Here is a 17,376-nt window from a genome sequence, read left to right as displayed (position 1 = left end):
GCTGCCATTCCTGAGCAAGCTCTGTACTGGTTGTGCGCTGATCCTGCAGCTGAATCAACTTTAGGAGATGGTCCTGGCGCTTGCTGGACGTTCTTGGGCGCCCTGAAGCCTTCTTCACAACAATTGAACCGCTCTCCTTGACGTTCTTGATGATCCGATAAATGGTTTATTTAGGCGCAATCTTACTGGCAGCAATATCCTTGCCTGTGAAGCCCCTTTTGTGCAAAGCAATGATGACAGCATATGTTTCCTTGCAGGTAACCATGGTTGACAGAGGAAGAACAATGATTCCAAGCACCACCCTCCTTTTAAAGCTTCCAGTCTGTTGTTCGAACTCAATCAGCATGATCAGATTGATCTCCAGCCTTGTCCACGTCAACACTCACACCTGTGTTAACGAGAGAATCACTGACATGATATCAGCTGGTCCGTTTGTTGCATGGCTGAAATGCAGTGGAAATGTTTTTTGGGGGGATTCAGTTCATTTGCATGGCAAAGAGGGACTTTGCAATTAATTGCAATTCATCTGATCACTCTTCATAACATTCTGGAGTATATGCAAATTGCCATCATACAAACTGATTTTTTTTTTTTTTATTTCACCTTTATTTAACCAGGTAGGCTAGTTGAGAACAAGTTCTCATTTGCAACTGCGACCTGGCCAAGATAAGGCATAGCAGTGTGAACAGACAACACAGAGTTACACATGGAGTAAACAATTAACAAGTCAATAACACAGTAGAAAAAAGGGGAGTCTATATATACATTGTGTGCAAAAGGCATGAGAAGGTAGGCAAATAATTACAATTATGCAGATTAACACTGGAGTGATAAATGATCAGATGGTTATGTACAGGTAGAGATTGGTGTGCAAAAGAGCAGAAAAATAAAAATAAATAAATAAAAACAGTATGGGGATGAGGTAGGTGAAAATGGGTGGGCTATTTACCAATAGACTATGTACAGCTGCAGCGATCGGTTAGCTGCTCGGATAGCAGATGTTTGAAGTTGGTGAGGGAGATAAAAGTCTCCAACTTCAGCGATTTTTGCAATTCGTTCCAGTCACAGGCAGCAGAGAACTGGAACGAAAGGCGGCCAAATGAGGTGTTGGCTTTAGGGATGATCAGTGAGATACACCTGCTGGAGCGCGTGCTACGGATGGGTGTTGCCATCGTAACCAGTGAACTGAGATAAGGCGGAGCTTTACCTAGCATGGACTTGTAGATGACCTGGAGCCAGTGGGTCTGGCGACGAATATGTAGCGAGGGCCAGCCGACTAGAGCATACAAGTCGCAGTGGTGGGTGGTATAAGGTGCTTTAGTGACAAAACGGATGGCACTGTGATAAACTGCATCCAGTTTGCTGAGTAGAGTGTTGGAAGCAATTTTGTAGATGACGTCGCCGAAGTCGAGGATCGGTAGGATAGTCAGTTTTACTAGGGTAAGTTTGGCGGCGTGAGTGAAGGAGGCTTTGTTGCGGAATAGAAAGCCGACTCTTGATTTGATTTTCGATTGGAGATGTTTGATATGGGTCTGGAAGGAGAGTTTAGAGTCTAGCCAGACACCTAGGTACTTATAGATGTCCACATATTCAAGGTCGGAACCATCCAGGGTGGTGATGCTGGTCAGGCGTGCGGGTGCAGGCAGCGAACGGTTGAAAAGCATGCATTTGGTTTTACTAGCGTTTAAGAGCAGTTGGAGGCCACGGAAGGAGTGCTGTATGGCATTGAAGCTCGTTTGAAGGTTAGATAGCACAGTGTCCAAGGACGGGCCGGAAGTATATAGAATGGTGTCGTCTGCGTAGAGGTGGATCAGGGAATCGCCCGCAGCATGAGAAACATCATTGATATATACAGAGAAAAGAGTCGGCCCGAGAATTGAACCCTGTGGCACCCCCATAGAGACTGCCAGAGGACCGGACAGCATGCCCTCCGATTTGACACACTGAACTCTGTCTGCAAAGTAATTGGTAAACCAGGCAAGGCAGTCATCCGAAAAACCGAGGCTACTGAGTCTGCCGATAAGAATACGGTGATTGACAGAGTCGAAAGCCTTGGCAAGGTCTATGAAGACGGCTGCACAGTACTGTCTTTTATCGATGGCAGTTATGATATCGTTTAGTACCTTGAGCGTGGCTGAGGTACACCCGTGACCGGCTCGGAAACCAGATTGCACAGCGGAGAAGGTACGGTGGGATTCAAGATGGTCAGTGACCTGTTTGTTGACTTGGCTTTCGAAGACCTTAGATAGGCAGGGCAGGATGGATATAGGTCTGTAACAGTTTGGGTCCAGGGTGTCGCCCCCTTTGAAGAGGGGGATGACTGCGGCAGCTTTCCAATCCTTGGGGATCTCAGACGATATGAAAGAGAGGTTGAACAGGCTGGTAATAGGGGTTGCGACAATGGCGGCGGATAGTTTCAGGAATAGAGGGTCCAGATTGTCCAGCCCAGCTGATTTGTACGGGTCCAGGTTTTGCAGCTCTTTCAGGACATCTGCTATCTGGATTTGGGTAAAGGAGAACCTGGAGAGGCTTGGGCGAGTAGCTGCGGGGGGGGGGGAGCTGTTGTCCGAGGTTGGAGTAGCCAGGCGGAAGGCATGGCCAGCCGTTGAGAAATGCTTGTTGAAGTTTTCGATAATCATGGATTTATCGGTGGTGACCATGTTACCTAGTCTCAGTGCAGTGGGCAGCTGGGAGGAGGTGCTCTTGTTCTCCATGGACTTCACAGTGTCCCAGAACTTTTTGGAGTTGGAGCTACAGGATGCAAACTTCTGCCTGAAGAAGTTGGCTTTAGCTTTCCTGACTGACTGTGTGTATTGGTTCCTGACTTCCCTGAACAGTTGCATATCGCGGGGACTATTCGATGTTAGCGCAGTCCGCCACAGGATGTTTTTGTGCTGGTCGAGGGCAGTCAGGTCTGGAGTGAACCAGGGGCTATATCTGTTCTTAGTTCTGCATTTTTTGAACGGAGCATGCTTATCTAAAATGGTGAGGAAGTTACTTTTAAAGAAAGACCAGGCATCCTCAACTGACGGGATGAGGTCAATGTCCTTCCAGGATACCCGGGCCAGGTCGATTAGAAAGGCCTGCTCACAGAAGTGTTTTAGGGAGCGTTTGACAGTGATGAGGGGTGGTCGTTTGACTGCGGCTCCGTAGCGGATACAGGCAATGAGGCAGTGATCGCTGAGATCCTGGTTGTAGACAGCGGAGGTGTATTTGGAGGGCCAGTTGGTCAGGATGACGTCAATGAGGGTGCCCTTGTTTACAGAGTTAGGGTTGTACCTGGTGGGTTCCTTGATGATTTGAGTGAGATTGAGGGCATCTAGCTTAGATTGTAGGACTGCCGGGGTGTTAAGCATATCCCAGTTTAGGTCACCTAACAGAACAAACTCTGAAGCTAGATGGGGGGCGATCAATTCACAAATGGTGTCCAGGGCACAGCTGGGAGCTGAGGGGGGTCGGTAGCAGGCGGCAACAGTGAGAGACTTATTTCTGGAGAGAGTAATTTTCAAAATTAGTAGTTCAAACTGTTTGGGTATGGACCTGGAGAGTATGACATTACTTTGCAGGCTATCTCTGCAGTAGACTGCAACTCCTCCCCCTTTGGCAGTTCTATCTTGACGGAAGATGTTATAGTTGGGTATGGAAATCTCAGAATTTTTGGTGGCCTTCCTGAGCCAGGATTCAGACACGGCAAGGACATCAGGGTTAGCAGAGTGTGCTAGAGCAGTGAGTAAGACACACTTAGGGAGGAGGCTTCTGATGTTGACATGCATGAAACCAAGGCTTTTTCGATCACAGAAGTCAACAAATGAGGGTGCCTGGGGACATGCAGGGCCTGGGTTTACCTCCACATCACCCGCGGAACAGAGAAGGAGTAGTATGAGGGTGCGGCTGAAGGCTATCAAAACTGGTCGCCTAGGGCGTTGGGGACAGAGAATAAGAGGAGCAGGTTTCTGGGCATGGTAGAATATATTCAGGGCATAATGCGCAAACAGGGGTATGGTGGGGTGCGGGTACAGCGGAGGTAAGCCCAGGCACTGGGTGATGATGAGAGAGGTTGTATCTCTGGACATGCTGGTTGTAATGGGTGAGGTCACCGCATGTGTGGGGGGTGGGACAAAGGAGGTATCAGGGGTATAAAGAGTGGAACTAGGGGCTCCATTGTAAACTAAAACAATGATAACTAACCTGCACAACAGTATACAAGGCATATTGACATTTGAGAGAGACATATAGCAAGGCATACAGTAATCACAGGTGTTGAGTTGGGAGAGCTAGCTAAAACAGTAGGTGAGACAACAACAGCTAATCAGCTAGCACAACAACAGCAGGTAGAATGGCGATAGATTAGGCAGAGAGGGTCGGATTAACTACACACAGAGCCTAAGTGCGGCTGGGGCCGACAGATAAAACATAAACAAGCAGAATGGATTACCGTGAATTAATGGACAGTCCAGCCTGCATCAGCTATGTAGCCAAGTGATCAGTGTCCAAGGGGCAGCGGTGGATGGGGCAGGGAAGCTGGACTGGCGAGTGTTATCCAGGTTAGAAAACTAACAATGACTAAATAGCTTGTAGCCAGTTAGCTGGTTAGCTTCTGAAGGTTCTTGAGTGTGTTCTAAAAATGTAAAGATAATAGCGGTTCCGTATCACATTGGGTGAGGCAGGTTACCGGAAGGTATAAACAAATTAAAAATCGAAAAGGGATAGAAAGTAAATATGGGTTCAGTGAGTGTTTGGGACGCGGCGATTCAGATGGTTAGCAGGCCTGTGCTAACAAGCTAACAGTTAGTAGACGGTGCTAAACACGGTAGCAGTTAGCGGACCGGGCTAAACAAGCTAGCAGTTAGCAGGCCGAATTTGCAAGCAAGGAGATAGCAAGGGCTAGAGAGTTAGCCTTTGGGGACGTCGCGATGGGGGGAGTTTGTTTATTCCTCTTCATGCGGTGACATCAATGGACCGGTCGTGGGTCTGGATATTGTAGCCCAGGAGCTCAAAATGTTCCGTTTGCGATGGGAATCCGGGGGTGAAAAATAAAATAAAAGATAGGTCCGTTATGCTCTGGTTAGAGACGCGTTGTTCGAACTGGCGAGAGCTTTCCGAGCTAAAGGTTAGCTGATGACCGGTTAGCTGACCGGTTAGCTGAAGACCGCTAGCAATGTTTTGCTGAAGCTGGTAGTTAGTTGGCTAGTTGGCTAGCTTCAGTTGAGGGGTTCCAGATCCGAAGTAAATATAAATACTTTAGGAAAAAAGCTACGTTGGGTGAGGCGGGTTGCAGGAGAGTATTTAGAAGAAGTTGAGGTTCAGCAAAAAGTTTTAAAGATATGTGAAGAAAAAAAACGAAAACGAAACGAAAACAAACGATATATACAAGGAACACGACAACACGTCCTACTGCTACGCCATCTTGGAAGAACTCATCTTGGAAGAACTGATGCAGCAGACTTTGAAAATTAACATTTGTGTCATTCTCAATTTTTGGCCACGACTGTACATTAGATGAGTTATGTAGACATTATTAAAGTGGCTATTTAATAAAGATACCTTTATTAAAGTGCCCAGAGATTTGAGTCTGTATGTTGGCAGCAGCCACTCTGTGATTACTGTTTTATCAGTCTGATGGCCTTGAGGTAGAAGCTGTTTTTCAGTCTCTGGGTCCCAGCTTTGATGCACCTTTACTGACCTCTCCTTTTGGATGATAGCGGGATGAACAGGGAGTGGCTCGGGTGGTTGTTTTCCTTGCTGATCTTTTTGGCCTTCCTGTGACATCGGGAGCTGTAGGTGTCCTGGAGGACCAAGACAAATATGATTATTCATGTTCTGAATCATTCAGTGCTGTCTCTCTAACATTTCATTAACAGTACATTTATATCCAGATTTTTGTAACCTAATACGTCTGATAATAAGCATCGAGGCCCGTTGACAGAGCGGTGCAGCTTCTCACCGCAACCTTTTAGGGTTTGTTGTGGTGGTCGTCTTCAAAGTTTCCGAGGTTCGCAAAATTCGCATGACACAAGCTGAATTAAATGTAAAGTGCTCCTTTGACATTTCAGAGAGAGGCTTGTTTTTGTGAGAAATTTTGAAAAATACAATTTTGCATTAATATGAAAAGTAGGAGTCTAACAATTTCATTAAAAATAAAACTGAAATATCACATTTACATCAGTATTCAGACCCTTTACTTAGTACTTTTGTTGAAGCACCTTTGGGAGCAATTACAGCCTCGAGTCTTCTTGGGTATGACTCTACATGCTTGACACACCTGTATTTAGGGAGTTTCTCCAATTCTTCTCTGCAGATACTTTCAAGCTCTCAGGTTGACTGGGGAGCGTTGCTGCACCAGCTATTTTCAGGTCTCTCCAGAGATGTTTGATCGGGTTCAAGTCCGGGCTTTGGCTGGGCCACTCAAGGACATTCTGAGACATCTATGTTCATTTTTGCCTCGATCCTGACTAGTCTCTGCTGCTGAAAAACATCTCTGCTTCACCATTGGGATGGTGCCAGGTTTCCTCCAGACGTGACACTTTGCATTCAGGCCAAAGAGTTCAACCTTCATCAGACCAGAGAATCTTGTTTTCCCTGGTCTGAGAGTCATTAGGTGCCTTTTGGCAAACTCCAAGTGGGCTACCCTGGGCATTTTACTGAGGATTGGCTTCTGTCTGGCCACTGCACCAATAAGGCCTTTATGGTAGAGTGCTTTAGAGATGGTTGTCCTTCTGGAAGCTTCTCCCATCTCCACAGAGGAATGCTAGAGCTCTGTCAGAGTGACCATCGGCTTCTTGGTCACCTCCCTGACCACGGCCCTTCTTCCCCGATTGCTCAGTTTGGCGGCCAGCTCTAGGAAGGGTCTTGGTGGTTCCAAACTTCTTCCATTTAAGCATGATGGCCACTGTGTTCTTGGGGACCTTCAATGCATTGGACATAGTTTTTATACACACACACACACACACAGAAGTCAGTTCAGACCGATCCAGCTCATGAGCTCTGTCAGTAGCAGATTTTTAATTTAGAATGGAAAATGAATGTGCTTACTGGGGCTGACCCTATTTAGTTGATTGTTTGGTTGATAGGTGGTTGGTCGAGTAGCAAAAAAAAAGTACAATACACCTGTCTTATTCGCGCTGAGTGGACTGATCCATTGTGGAGGCTGTGGGGATGTCAATCAGTTTAAGACATGCTACTGAAATTGTATATGATTATATTGTGTAAGAACAATGGTGCAACTAGAAAAGAACAGACGACTCAGCCCTAGTGTTTATGCAGCAAATGTTTATGCAACAAATTTTTCGTTTTGCATCAATTCGTTCTCTAATCAAACCAAATTGCTGAGTTGTTTCAAACTAAAACGTATTGGAGCCCATGTATCCAGATGCGCGCGCATTGAATTTGCTTGCAAGGGAAAGATGCACATCCCTAATGAAAAGTGTACACTAAAATATGAAAATACTACGTCTCAATTGAAAGCTATCTTAACTCTATTGTTTAATGTCCTGGGGATTCGAAAAGAAAGTAGACGAGTCCAAATGGAAATGAGCCTGTTCATTCTCTCACAGCATCCAGCCTAGCTAACACAATGCTGTGCATTTTTCCTTATGTTTTACCACTCTTTTCCTCTGGACTCCATTGATTTAGTCACCCTAATTTTGGCCATCCTACAAGGGTAAAAATTCCAGTTACTTTTGAAAGGATTATGATAGACATGAAGTTTGGACCATTGGTTTTCTTTGAGGATTAGCTATCTACACATTTAACACTATTTTACCAATTGGTCAAAAGATGTGTTTTTGATTGGACACCCTACTCAATATAAGAGAGGCTTGGAACTCACTGCCCAACAAGACTCATTCTTACTTAGATAACCTGACTGACAGGGATGAGAAGATTGCACACTGTCCTTAAGATACATTTGAACTTGACATGAGGCAGCCTAGTATGAATGTAGGTAGGCTAATAGATGGGTTGGTTGTTTTAGCAGCTGTGGCAAAACAGACAGGGTTGGCTTAGATTTTTTACAACATGTAAACTATATTTAATATCCAGTGTTGAATGAAAACATAAATACGTTTGCATAATGAGCATTTGTTGTCTCTCAAATATGTCATTAGTAGTTTGTTAGCTAGCTAGTGAATTTTTGCCATATTCGCATTGACATGAAATCAGTCAAAACGCCTCAAAACAAGACATGGTATCAAGAACAAGATGAAATTAGCTGAATCGAGTCACTTGCAATACCCCACATAGAGGTTTCTTGTCATTGTCGGTAGCTACCTGGCGATCCAGAATCACAACTCATAGACTTCTGCCCCATTGATGCGTGCGCATAATGTTTGTGACGTTGTCAGCAAAAACATCTATAACCCTGGCCTGTGGCTGGGCTTCTGTCTGCTCTTTACTGACTCAGCACTTTTATGGTAGAATTGCGTAAGTGCCACTGATGTATTGAAAAAATGCCAGTTGGGCAAGGTATGGTATAACGTGCATTTGACGCAGTATGACCCATTTTTAAGGCCCCTGTTTGATAATGAGGCGATACTGCATTTTTTTGATGCAGTGAGAATTGTCCTTCCTGTCCATTCCTATTCCTGCAAGATCAATTAGTAATCCAGACATGTCCTAAATGGCATGTTTTCCTGAGGTATCCTGGCAACCAGTCTCTAGTCTGTAGCAGACTTGACAATCATGTGGGTGGGGCAAGTGCACACTATGAAATTCCCACTCTGTCTTTATTCTCAGAAAGAGAGCAAACTTGACTTAATTGTGTTTTTGTGAAGAAATTAAATGTCCAAAGATTCAGTGTTCTGATTTTGAATGAACGTAATACATTTTCCCCTCCAGAGCAGAGCAATTGCAAATGGATGGAAGAAAATTCCAGAAGCTGTAATGAACATTTGTGGTGAGCGAGACTCATTTTGTGCCTTGCTTTCTCAGGAATTTTTCCTGAATACATTTGAATGATCCTTTCTCCAAATAGGTCAAAGTACAAAGTAAACTGTATAGCTTGAGATTTACTGTCTAGCTCTAATTCATGTTTCTGTTTCAGATTATCTAATGGCAGACCAAAGAATGGACATTACCTCTACGATGAATGAGTTCATGTCCCCCAGCTCCACCGAGCTGATCAGCAGCTCCATCAACACCCAAGGCATGGACTACACCCGCAAGAGGAAGGGCAGCACCTCCGACTACCAGTAAGCACCTACTGTAACCATCGTCAAATCATTGTGGCCTTGCACTCAGTCACCTTAGTCTCCCCCCATCCTCCCACCAGTCGGTGCTGAAGATGATGGGTTCACTGAGTTTTACAGTTAAGATGTAGTAATTAACGCTCCGACTTTGCTAGCCATAGTTATGGGGAAATTTGCACATCCTGCAATACCCTTTAAAAAAAATGGTATTGTGCTATATTGACTCATTTGTAAGTACAGTCATTTTCCTGCCATCTGTTACTGATCCACAGTCATCTGACAACAATGATTCATGCGTTCTTTTTTTCTTTACAGAATTGATGGATTTTCTTTTGAGTAAGTAAGAAACGGTTTCAATTTTTTTTAACCTTTTGTCTGTTAGGCTTACCTTATTTTTGTTGAGGGGGGACACTGAATAGTGTAGTGAAAATGGATAGTAGGAAACTGTTAAACATTATTCTTAATCTAACGTGGTTCAGTAAAACTAATGGCCTCTGATTATCTTCCACAGCGAGAGCAGTATGGATACAGACAAGGATAAGCTTAGGTAAGAGTTTTGGCAGCAAAAAGCATGAATTACAGTATAAAGAAAAGCTTAGTTTTGCCATGTTATTGGTTATAAATTGTACAGGGGAGACGGATGTTGGGTTAAGATAGTGGTTTCACTGCAAAATTGAGTAGGTGTTCATCTATTTTCATAGGTGAGGGTTATATACACGGTGTAGAAAACATTAGAAACACCTTCCTAATATTGAGTTGCACCTCCTTTTACTCTCAGAACAGCCTCCGTTTGCCGGGTCATACAAGGTTTTTTATTTATTTGTATTTATTTAACTAGGCAAGTCAGTTAAGAACAAATTCTTATTTTACCCCGGTCAAACCCTCCCCTAACCCAGATGATGCTGGGCCAATTGTGCGCCACCCTATGGGACTCCCGATCACGGCCGGTTGTCATACAGCCTGGGATCGAACCAGGGTCTGTTGTGAAGCCTCTAGCACTGAGATGCAGTGCCTTAGACAGCTGCGCAACTCGGGAGAGGTGTCAAGTGTTCCACAGGGATGCTGCCCCATGTTGACTCCAATGCTTCCCACAGTTGTCTTTGGCTGGACCACCTTTGGGTGGTGGACCATTCTTGATACACACAGGAAACTGTTGAGTATGGAAAACCCCAGCAGCTTTGCAGTTCTTGACCCACTCAAACTGGTGCATACTGTACCCTGTTCAAAGGCACTTAAATATTTTGTCTGGCCCATTCCCCTTCTGAATGGCACACAGACACAATCAATGTGTCAATTGTCTCAAGGCTTAAAAATCCTTCTTTAACCTGTCTCCTCCCCTTCCTCTACACTGATTTTGAAGTGGATTTAACAATTGACATCAATAAGGGCTATAGCTTTCAACTGGTCATTATGTCATGGAAAAAGCAGGTGTTCCTAATGTTTTGTACACTCCACTCAGTGTATGTACCATTACATAACCTGTGTGGAACAGTGGCGAAGGGATACGTTTCCTACTAAAACGTCTCTCCTTTTTTTCCTTCCTCCAGGGATTGTGGTGATCATCAGGGGCGGATCAAAAATGCCAGGTACCCAGACTCATTCCCGAATTCCTAATGTTTCACTTAAGTCTCTGTCGGCAATGAATATGCATAGTGTTTCCACTGACCTGGCACGTGGTTAAACTCCAGGATAAAATATATTAGAATCTCTCTTTCCAGGGTGAATTAAATGCTCCTTTTTAATTAGACAGAGAAAGCCTCGTGTCCCATCGATGAATAGGCACTTTATATAGTCTATAGATTGCACTGTGTAACAGAAGGACTGGGAGTTCTAACAGTTTGCTTTCTGCTACTCTGCCAATAGGGAGGCACACAGTCAGATTGAGAAGAGGCGCAGAGACAAGATGAACAGCTTTATAGACGAGCTGGCAGCGCTAGTGCCTACTTGCAACGCTATGTCCCGCAAGCTGGACAAACTCACAGTTCTACGCATGGCTGTTCAGCATATGAAGACATTACGAGGTGAGATGCAGACAAAGACGGCAGGCAAATTATCATTGGACATCAAAGAGGTTGTAACTTGATCATTAAATAATTAAAATACTACTTTTTCTGTTTCTGTACAGGCGCAGCGAACCCATACACAGAGGCGAACTACAAGCCGTCTTTCCTGTCCGATGATGAATTGAAGCACTTAATATTGAGGGTATGTTCAAGCACTCCTCTAACTCCTCTCTGCTAAGTTGCTCTCTGGGTAAGCCTGATGACAAAAACCTCATTATTTTAGGCTGCTGATGGCTTTCTGTTCGTCGTCGGATGCGATCGTGGGAAGATCCTCTTCGTCTCTGAGTCTGTTTACAAGATCCTCAACTATAGCCAGGTACGTCTACATTCCCGTCCAATGTCCTACTGTTATACTATATTCGCCGTTGTACTATGTCAGACCATATCTGAGCTCACAAATGTTAATTTCCAGTCAATCCCTCTCTCCCCAGAATGACCTAATTGGCCAGAGTCTGTTTGATTACCTGCATCCTAAAGACATCGCCAAAGTCAAGGAGCAACTGTCGTCATCGGATACAGCACCCCGGGAGCGACTCATCGACGCCAAAAGTAAACTCCCTCCTGGGGGGGGGGGGGGGGGGTCTTAAATACATTATTAATGCTTCATGTCTTAGTAGATACTGAATGTAAATACTGCTTTGTGCCTTATGGTAATAATATTGTGAATTGTTTTTAGATACTACTGCACTGTTAGCGCTAGGAACACAAGCATTTCGCTACACCCGCAATAACATCTTCTAAATATGTGTATATGACCAATACAATGTGATTTGATGCCGGTTGCCAAAATACTGGCAGTTTACCTGCTATATTATGTGTGTAAACAGCATGATTTATGTTGCACCGTAAATGTATAGACCATGTACCTTATAAGAGTAGAATGCTTTTAACATTGTATGCAAGTTATTTCTAAAGCTATTGTGGATGATTAGCCCACAATGTTGAGCAGTGGTCTTATACGATTTGATTGTTCTCCCCCAGCTGGCCTGCCAGTGAAGACTGACATTACCCCTGGGCCGTCTAGACTGTGCTCCGGAGCCAGACGTTCTTTCTTCTGCCGTATGAAATGTAACCGGCCCTACGTCAAAACGGAGGACAAGGACTTCCCCTCCACCTGCTCAAAAAAGAAAGGTTCCTATCTCAAGATCTAGGCCTCCTTCCCTGCTATCTTTATTTTGTTTACTCAGAAACCTGGCATCACCGATCATTAGCATCATGCTAGCATTACAATGAGAGCACAGGATGTATGCTACTGTGTACCAAATGGCTAAACAATATGCTTATTGTTGAACTAAATATTATTTTATTTTATTTCACCTTTATTTAACCAGGTAGGCTAGTTGAGAACAAGTTCTCATTTACAACTGCGACCTGGCCAAGATAAAGCAAAGCAGTGCGACACAAACAACAACACTGAGTTACACATGGAATAAATAAACATAGTCAATAACACAATAGGAAGGGGGGAAAAGGCCGTAGTGCAGGCAAGAAATATTGATGTGCTGCGATTTAAAACCATTTAGTAAGAAAAGCTGCGTAGGTCATGCAAAACAGAATGCAAATCTCCAGTTGAGCTCTCGCTGAATATTCTAGTGCTAATGAATATTTTATCTAGGAAAACGTTCTCTCTTTGATTGACCGTTGATTCAGATACAGGCTAGTATTACTTGTTTGCTTAACTTGTGGTTTTCTCATTAAATCAGTCATTTAACGCTTGACCTTAAGTCATGGCCCACCGATGTAAACCGATGGATAACTTACCATTGTGTGGGAGGAAATCTTTTTATAATGGTTATTTTTTACCTTCAGCTGACCGCAAGAGCTTCTGCACGATCCACAGTACTGGCTACCTGAAGAGCTGGCCGCCCAGCAAGATGGGTTTGGACGATGACAACGAGCCCGACAACGAGCCCGACAACGAGGGCTGTAACCTCAGCTGCCTGGTGGCCATCGGCCGGCTGCACCCCCACATCATACCCCAGCCCTCCCATGAGGACATCCGCGTCAAACCCACCGAATACGTCTCCCGCCACGCCATCGACGGGAAGTTCGTCTTTGTTGACCAGAGGTACGATGATAAAGCGTATGCCTTAATTTTACTATGACATTTTTGGTTTATGATTATATGTGTGCTAGTCATTCATCAAGTTGGCCAATGAAACACACATTTTAGAAGTATGGTTTAAACTAATACTTGAAGAGGCAACAAATCATATGTAAATTCTCATCTTCAACCACCGTTCACCCAAAATAGCCCATCTACACCAGCCTACCGACATGGGCTTGTCAAGGGAGGTTCAGCCTCACTATATTTGATGAATTAATCTCCTGCTAACAGCTTGACACCTCACAGGCCATTATTACTCATGATGAAGGGTAATCAAACTTTCATAAAAATGTCAGTGAACTGATTCATGTTCATAGAAAACGCTCCGGTGACACTTTTAAAGACTTGTCAAAAACAATTAGAAAAGCACAGAGTTTCTTATCTATCTTCTCTATTCAGGGCCACAGCCATTCTTGCGTACTTACCCCAGGAGCTTCTAGGCACCTCCTTCTACGAGTATTTTCATCAGGATGATATTGGCCACCTGGCAGAATGTCACAGACAAGGTGCCGGACAGTTGATCCCATACGACACATTTCTTTGTGATTTACATCTTACTATATTTAGTCACCACATTTTGTTTTCTGAACTTACATCCGGGGTATCTTGTTTCACAGTGCTGCAAATGAGAGAAAAGATCAACACAAACTGTTACAAGTTCAAGATTAAAGATGGCTCCTTCATCACGCTGAGAAGCTGCTGGTTTAGTTTCATGAATCCCTGGACAAAAGAGGTGGAGTACATTGTCTCCACAAACACAGTGGTCTCGTAAGTCGCCCTTCTCTCTCTATCCTAGCTATGAAGTTTACATGGGAAGGAATACTGTAGATATTTGAAGTGGTGCTTCATTGATTGTTGTAGAGCTAACTGGTAGTGTTTATTCAGTGGATGTACTGTTTTAGCGCTTGAAACACTGGTCCTGATGTTGCTGTCTGAATGCTCCTCTAGATGCAGTATGCTAGACGGTGCAGACCCCTATCCTCAGTCTGCTGCTTCCCCCACAGCCTCTATGGACAGTGTGCTGACGTCAGAAGGTGAAATTGAATGTTGTAAAAGAAAGCATGCTTTTCTACATATGAAGGAGATGTCAGCTGATTCTCTCTGTACACCAACATACAACTATAATGAATAGCTTTCTTTTTGATAATATAGTGTCTGTGTTTCAAAATTCTAAAGCATCCGTTGAGATCTCGCAACAAGACTCGGTATAGAAGCATTGGACCAAATGTGAAAATGCAATGTTCTCAGTCAGTCCAGGAGCAGGCAATGTGATTGTCATATGTGTGATTGCAGGTGGAGGGAGACGGGCTATTCAGACGGTGCCAGGCATCCCTGGCGGAACACGGGCAGGTGCCGGCAAGATCGGCCGTATGATCGCAGAGGAGGTGATGGAGATTCAGAGGTGAGAAATGGAGAGAGTTTAGGCAGAAAATGGATGATGCCTTCTTAATAGTTGCAGAACCATTTTAAAACAACAGAGACCATAAAGCCTCTCGTTCGGTTATAACTTTTCTCTACTCGTCTCCCTGCTCTCAGGTATCGATACACCCTTCATCAAAAATGTACAGGCTTGCAAATGAATCTGTTCAGTTAGGCTACGTCAGCTGTGATGAATTACCTGGAGCTGAAGGTGTTTTAGATGATTATCTCACAGAACCCTGGTGTAACGGTATTGTCTATTCTTCTCTCTAACAGGACCAGAGGCTCAACACCCTCTAGCTGTGGCTCCAGCCCCCTGAACATCAGCACCCCCCCTCCAGACTGCTCTCCAGGGAGCAAGAGGGTGAGTCTAAGGGAGACTCACAATAAGAACCTCCAATAGAACTGTCTGGCACAAGAAATTGATACCTTGCTCGCATCGCTGATTGGATGTTGTGCTGATCCACTATTGTCTGTTGGGTACTTGAAGTCAGGCATCTGTCCTGTGGCTGAAAGCTGGTCTTACATCTAGACCTGCACTGACCTATTTTGTTCTTGCAGATTCAAAATGGTGGGACACCAGACCTTCCGTCGGCAGGAACACTACCAGGAGGACCTGACTCCATTGGATACCCATACTCCAACCAGTCCATTATGAGTAAGTAACCATGCCCACAATTTTCAACAAATGTTCCAAACACTAATATTACAAACACGGAATCCTCCCCATTTCAAGTGATGTGTAGTATTTGTGCAGGGAAAATCTAAACTGTACAGTATCAAAAACCAGTCATGTAACTGACTACAGTGTTTTCCCTCACCACCCCTGTAGGTGACAACTCTCATCTCAGCATTGACATCATGGACGAGCCAGGCTCCAGCAGCCCCAGTAACGATGAGGCAGCCATGGCTGTGATCATGAGTCTCCTGGAGGCTGACGCAGGCCTTGGGGGCCCCGTGGACTTTAGTGACTTACCCTGGCCCTTGTGATGACGGCCCAAGAGGAACGAGGCATAGCAGGACTGTTGGAACTCTTGGGCTAAGTCCCACAGAACTATGTCAAAACCCTGAATTGATGATGCAGTGGCATCATCAGGAACCATGGCACTGTGGGACTTATTGGAGCCGAGACCTCCATGTTGGGACTGAGACAGGTCATTTCAAAGTATACCTGTATGTGCCCTCCTTAGCTTGCTGCTGGACATTCTTCACCACAGGATAATTCAGCATTTTTCAATGGCTATTTTCCTGCATTATCCTACCAGGGATTTCTATTGAAAACCTGTTTGTGTTTGGATGTTTTTACACTACAGTACACATTGGTTTTCCTTGTTGGATAACCCCATTTGAAAATGTCTTTAAATAGTATAATGTACAAAATACTTTATGCAAAATATATGGTGTGTGTATTGTATCCGCAGTGAAATATTAATTGTATCAGCAGTTAAATATTTTTTATTAAAAGTTTGTTTTGTATCTCTTTCCAGAAGACTTTGAGCTATAAACAGAATTTGATGCAGTATGTTATTGACGCTAATGAATAAATTGTATCCATATTTACAATGTTCAAATGTCACTCTCATACTACCAGAAGCATTCTGAACATGAATCCAAGGGTGGGTGAGTGAATCATTCAGGGAATTGCATGTAACGGAAGCAATTAAATTAATTTATTTCACAGATTTCCTCCATTGAGCCTATTGGTGCAACGCTGGGATATTTTTATCATGTTGCCATCCAGTGGCAGAAATTCAGTCAGTCAGAGATAACAGGACTGCATTGCTAATGTGGTGGTGAGGAGAAACGCCTGGAAAAACAAACTGAGCTAATGGAAGCCAGTTAATAACATCCTCACACAAGGATTTTAGGTCATATTTGAAAATGTGAATATTAAAAGAGCAATATAACAGTTACTGGTTTTAAATCAATGAGGAATATGTTACAGCCTTAAAATTAAGGAATCTGGCTTTTGAGGACAGGACACATTTTCCTACATTGAGAATTATTAGAGAACCTTGCATTCAATAAAGGTATGTTTTGCTTGATGCTCATGCAACGTGTAAGCAATACCGGTCCCCACTGCTAGATACCTTGACATCCAGCAGCTGCTGACCATCACCACAGTAGCTGTTGACTACTTAAAGGCCCAGTGCAGTCAAATGTGATGTGTTTTATATAGGTTGGAATACTGTGAAAATGATAATACCCTTTTAGTGTAAGAGCTGTTAAGAAAGTTCGCCTGACATTTCGGCCTGTTTTTGTTGGGATGGTGTTTTAGCCTGCCTGGTGTCATCACCAGGTGGCAATTGAGTTAGACCAACGAGTTCCAAACCTCTGCCAAGATCAGTTCAGTTTTTCCCTCCCAACACAGACCACTCCCAGCTAAATTTCTCAAGCAATCACAATAAGATACTTGGTTATCCACAAATAATTTGATATTGAGATAAAAACAGCTATATTGGATCTTTTAAGTTCAGTGTACAAGCTATTGATGACTGAGCCAGCTGATAAGGTGCCACTATGTTAGGCTTGCTCTCCAGTTTCATGTGTTGGACCATATTGGATCTTTACGCTCCATTGACTAAGTAGGAGTGGCTAATGA

General features: G+C 44.0%; 1 protein-coding gene across 6 annotated transcripts in view; it reads left to right on the top strand.

Annotated features, from left to right (window-relative positions):
* The window catches only part of LOC110498693 (aryl hydrocarbon receptor nuclear translocator-like protein 1), a 29,211-nt gene extending 12,755 nt beyond the window's left edge, over positions 1–16,456 (top strand). For all 6 annotated transcript variants that reach the window (XM_021575344.2, XM_021575334.2, XM_021575336.2 and 3 more), the window contains 18 exons: positions 8,836–8,893; positions 9,041–9,188; positions 9,501–9,521; positions 9,697–9,732; positions 10,733–10,771; positions 11,049–11,206; positions 11,311–11,390; positions 11,472–11,564; positions 11,680–11,797; positions 12,230–12,379; positions 13,058–13,316; positions 13,755–13,861; positions 13,973–14,123; positions 14,304–14,389; positions 14,649–14,757; positions 15,051–15,138; positions 15,336–15,432; positions 15,607–16,456. In XM_021575344.2, coding sequence (XP_021431019.2) covers positions 8,881–8,893; positions 9,041–9,188; positions 9,501–9,521; positions 9,697–9,732; positions 10,733–10,771; positions 11,049–11,206; positions 11,311–11,390; positions 11,472–11,564; positions 11,680–11,797; positions 12,230–12,379; positions 13,058–13,316; positions 13,755–13,861; positions 13,973–14,123; positions 14,304–14,389; positions 14,649–14,757; positions 15,051–15,138; positions 15,336–15,432; positions 15,607–15,764 — 1,911 coding nt within the window. In that variant the 5' untranslated portion in view covers positions 8,836–8,880 and the 3' untranslated portion in view covers positions 15,765–16,456. The remainder of the gene's footprint in view (positions 1–8,835; positions 8,894–9,040; positions 9,189–9,500; positions 9,522–9,696; positions 9,733–10,732; positions 10,772–11,048; positions 11,207–11,310; positions 11,391–11,471; positions 11,565–11,679; positions 11,798–12,229; positions 12,380–13,057; positions 13,317–13,754; positions 13,862–13,972; positions 14,124–14,303; positions 14,390–14,648; positions 14,758–15,050; positions 15,139–15,335; positions 15,433–15,606) is intronic.
* The last annotated feature ends 920 nt before the right edge of the window (positions 16,457–17,376 follow it).

This window comes from Oncorhynchus mykiss, chromosome 2 (assembly GCF_013265735.2).
Source record: "Oncorhynchus mykiss isolate Arlee chromosome 2, USDA_OmykA_1.1, whole genome shotgun sequence".
In the NCBI taxonomy this organism is placed as follows: Eukaryota; Metazoa; Chordata; class Actinopteri; order Salmoniformes; family Salmonidae; genus Oncorhynchus; species Oncorhynchus mykiss.
The sequence above is the reverse complement of the archived record's forward strand: the minus strand, read 5'-3'. Positions and strand labels throughout refer to the sequence as shown.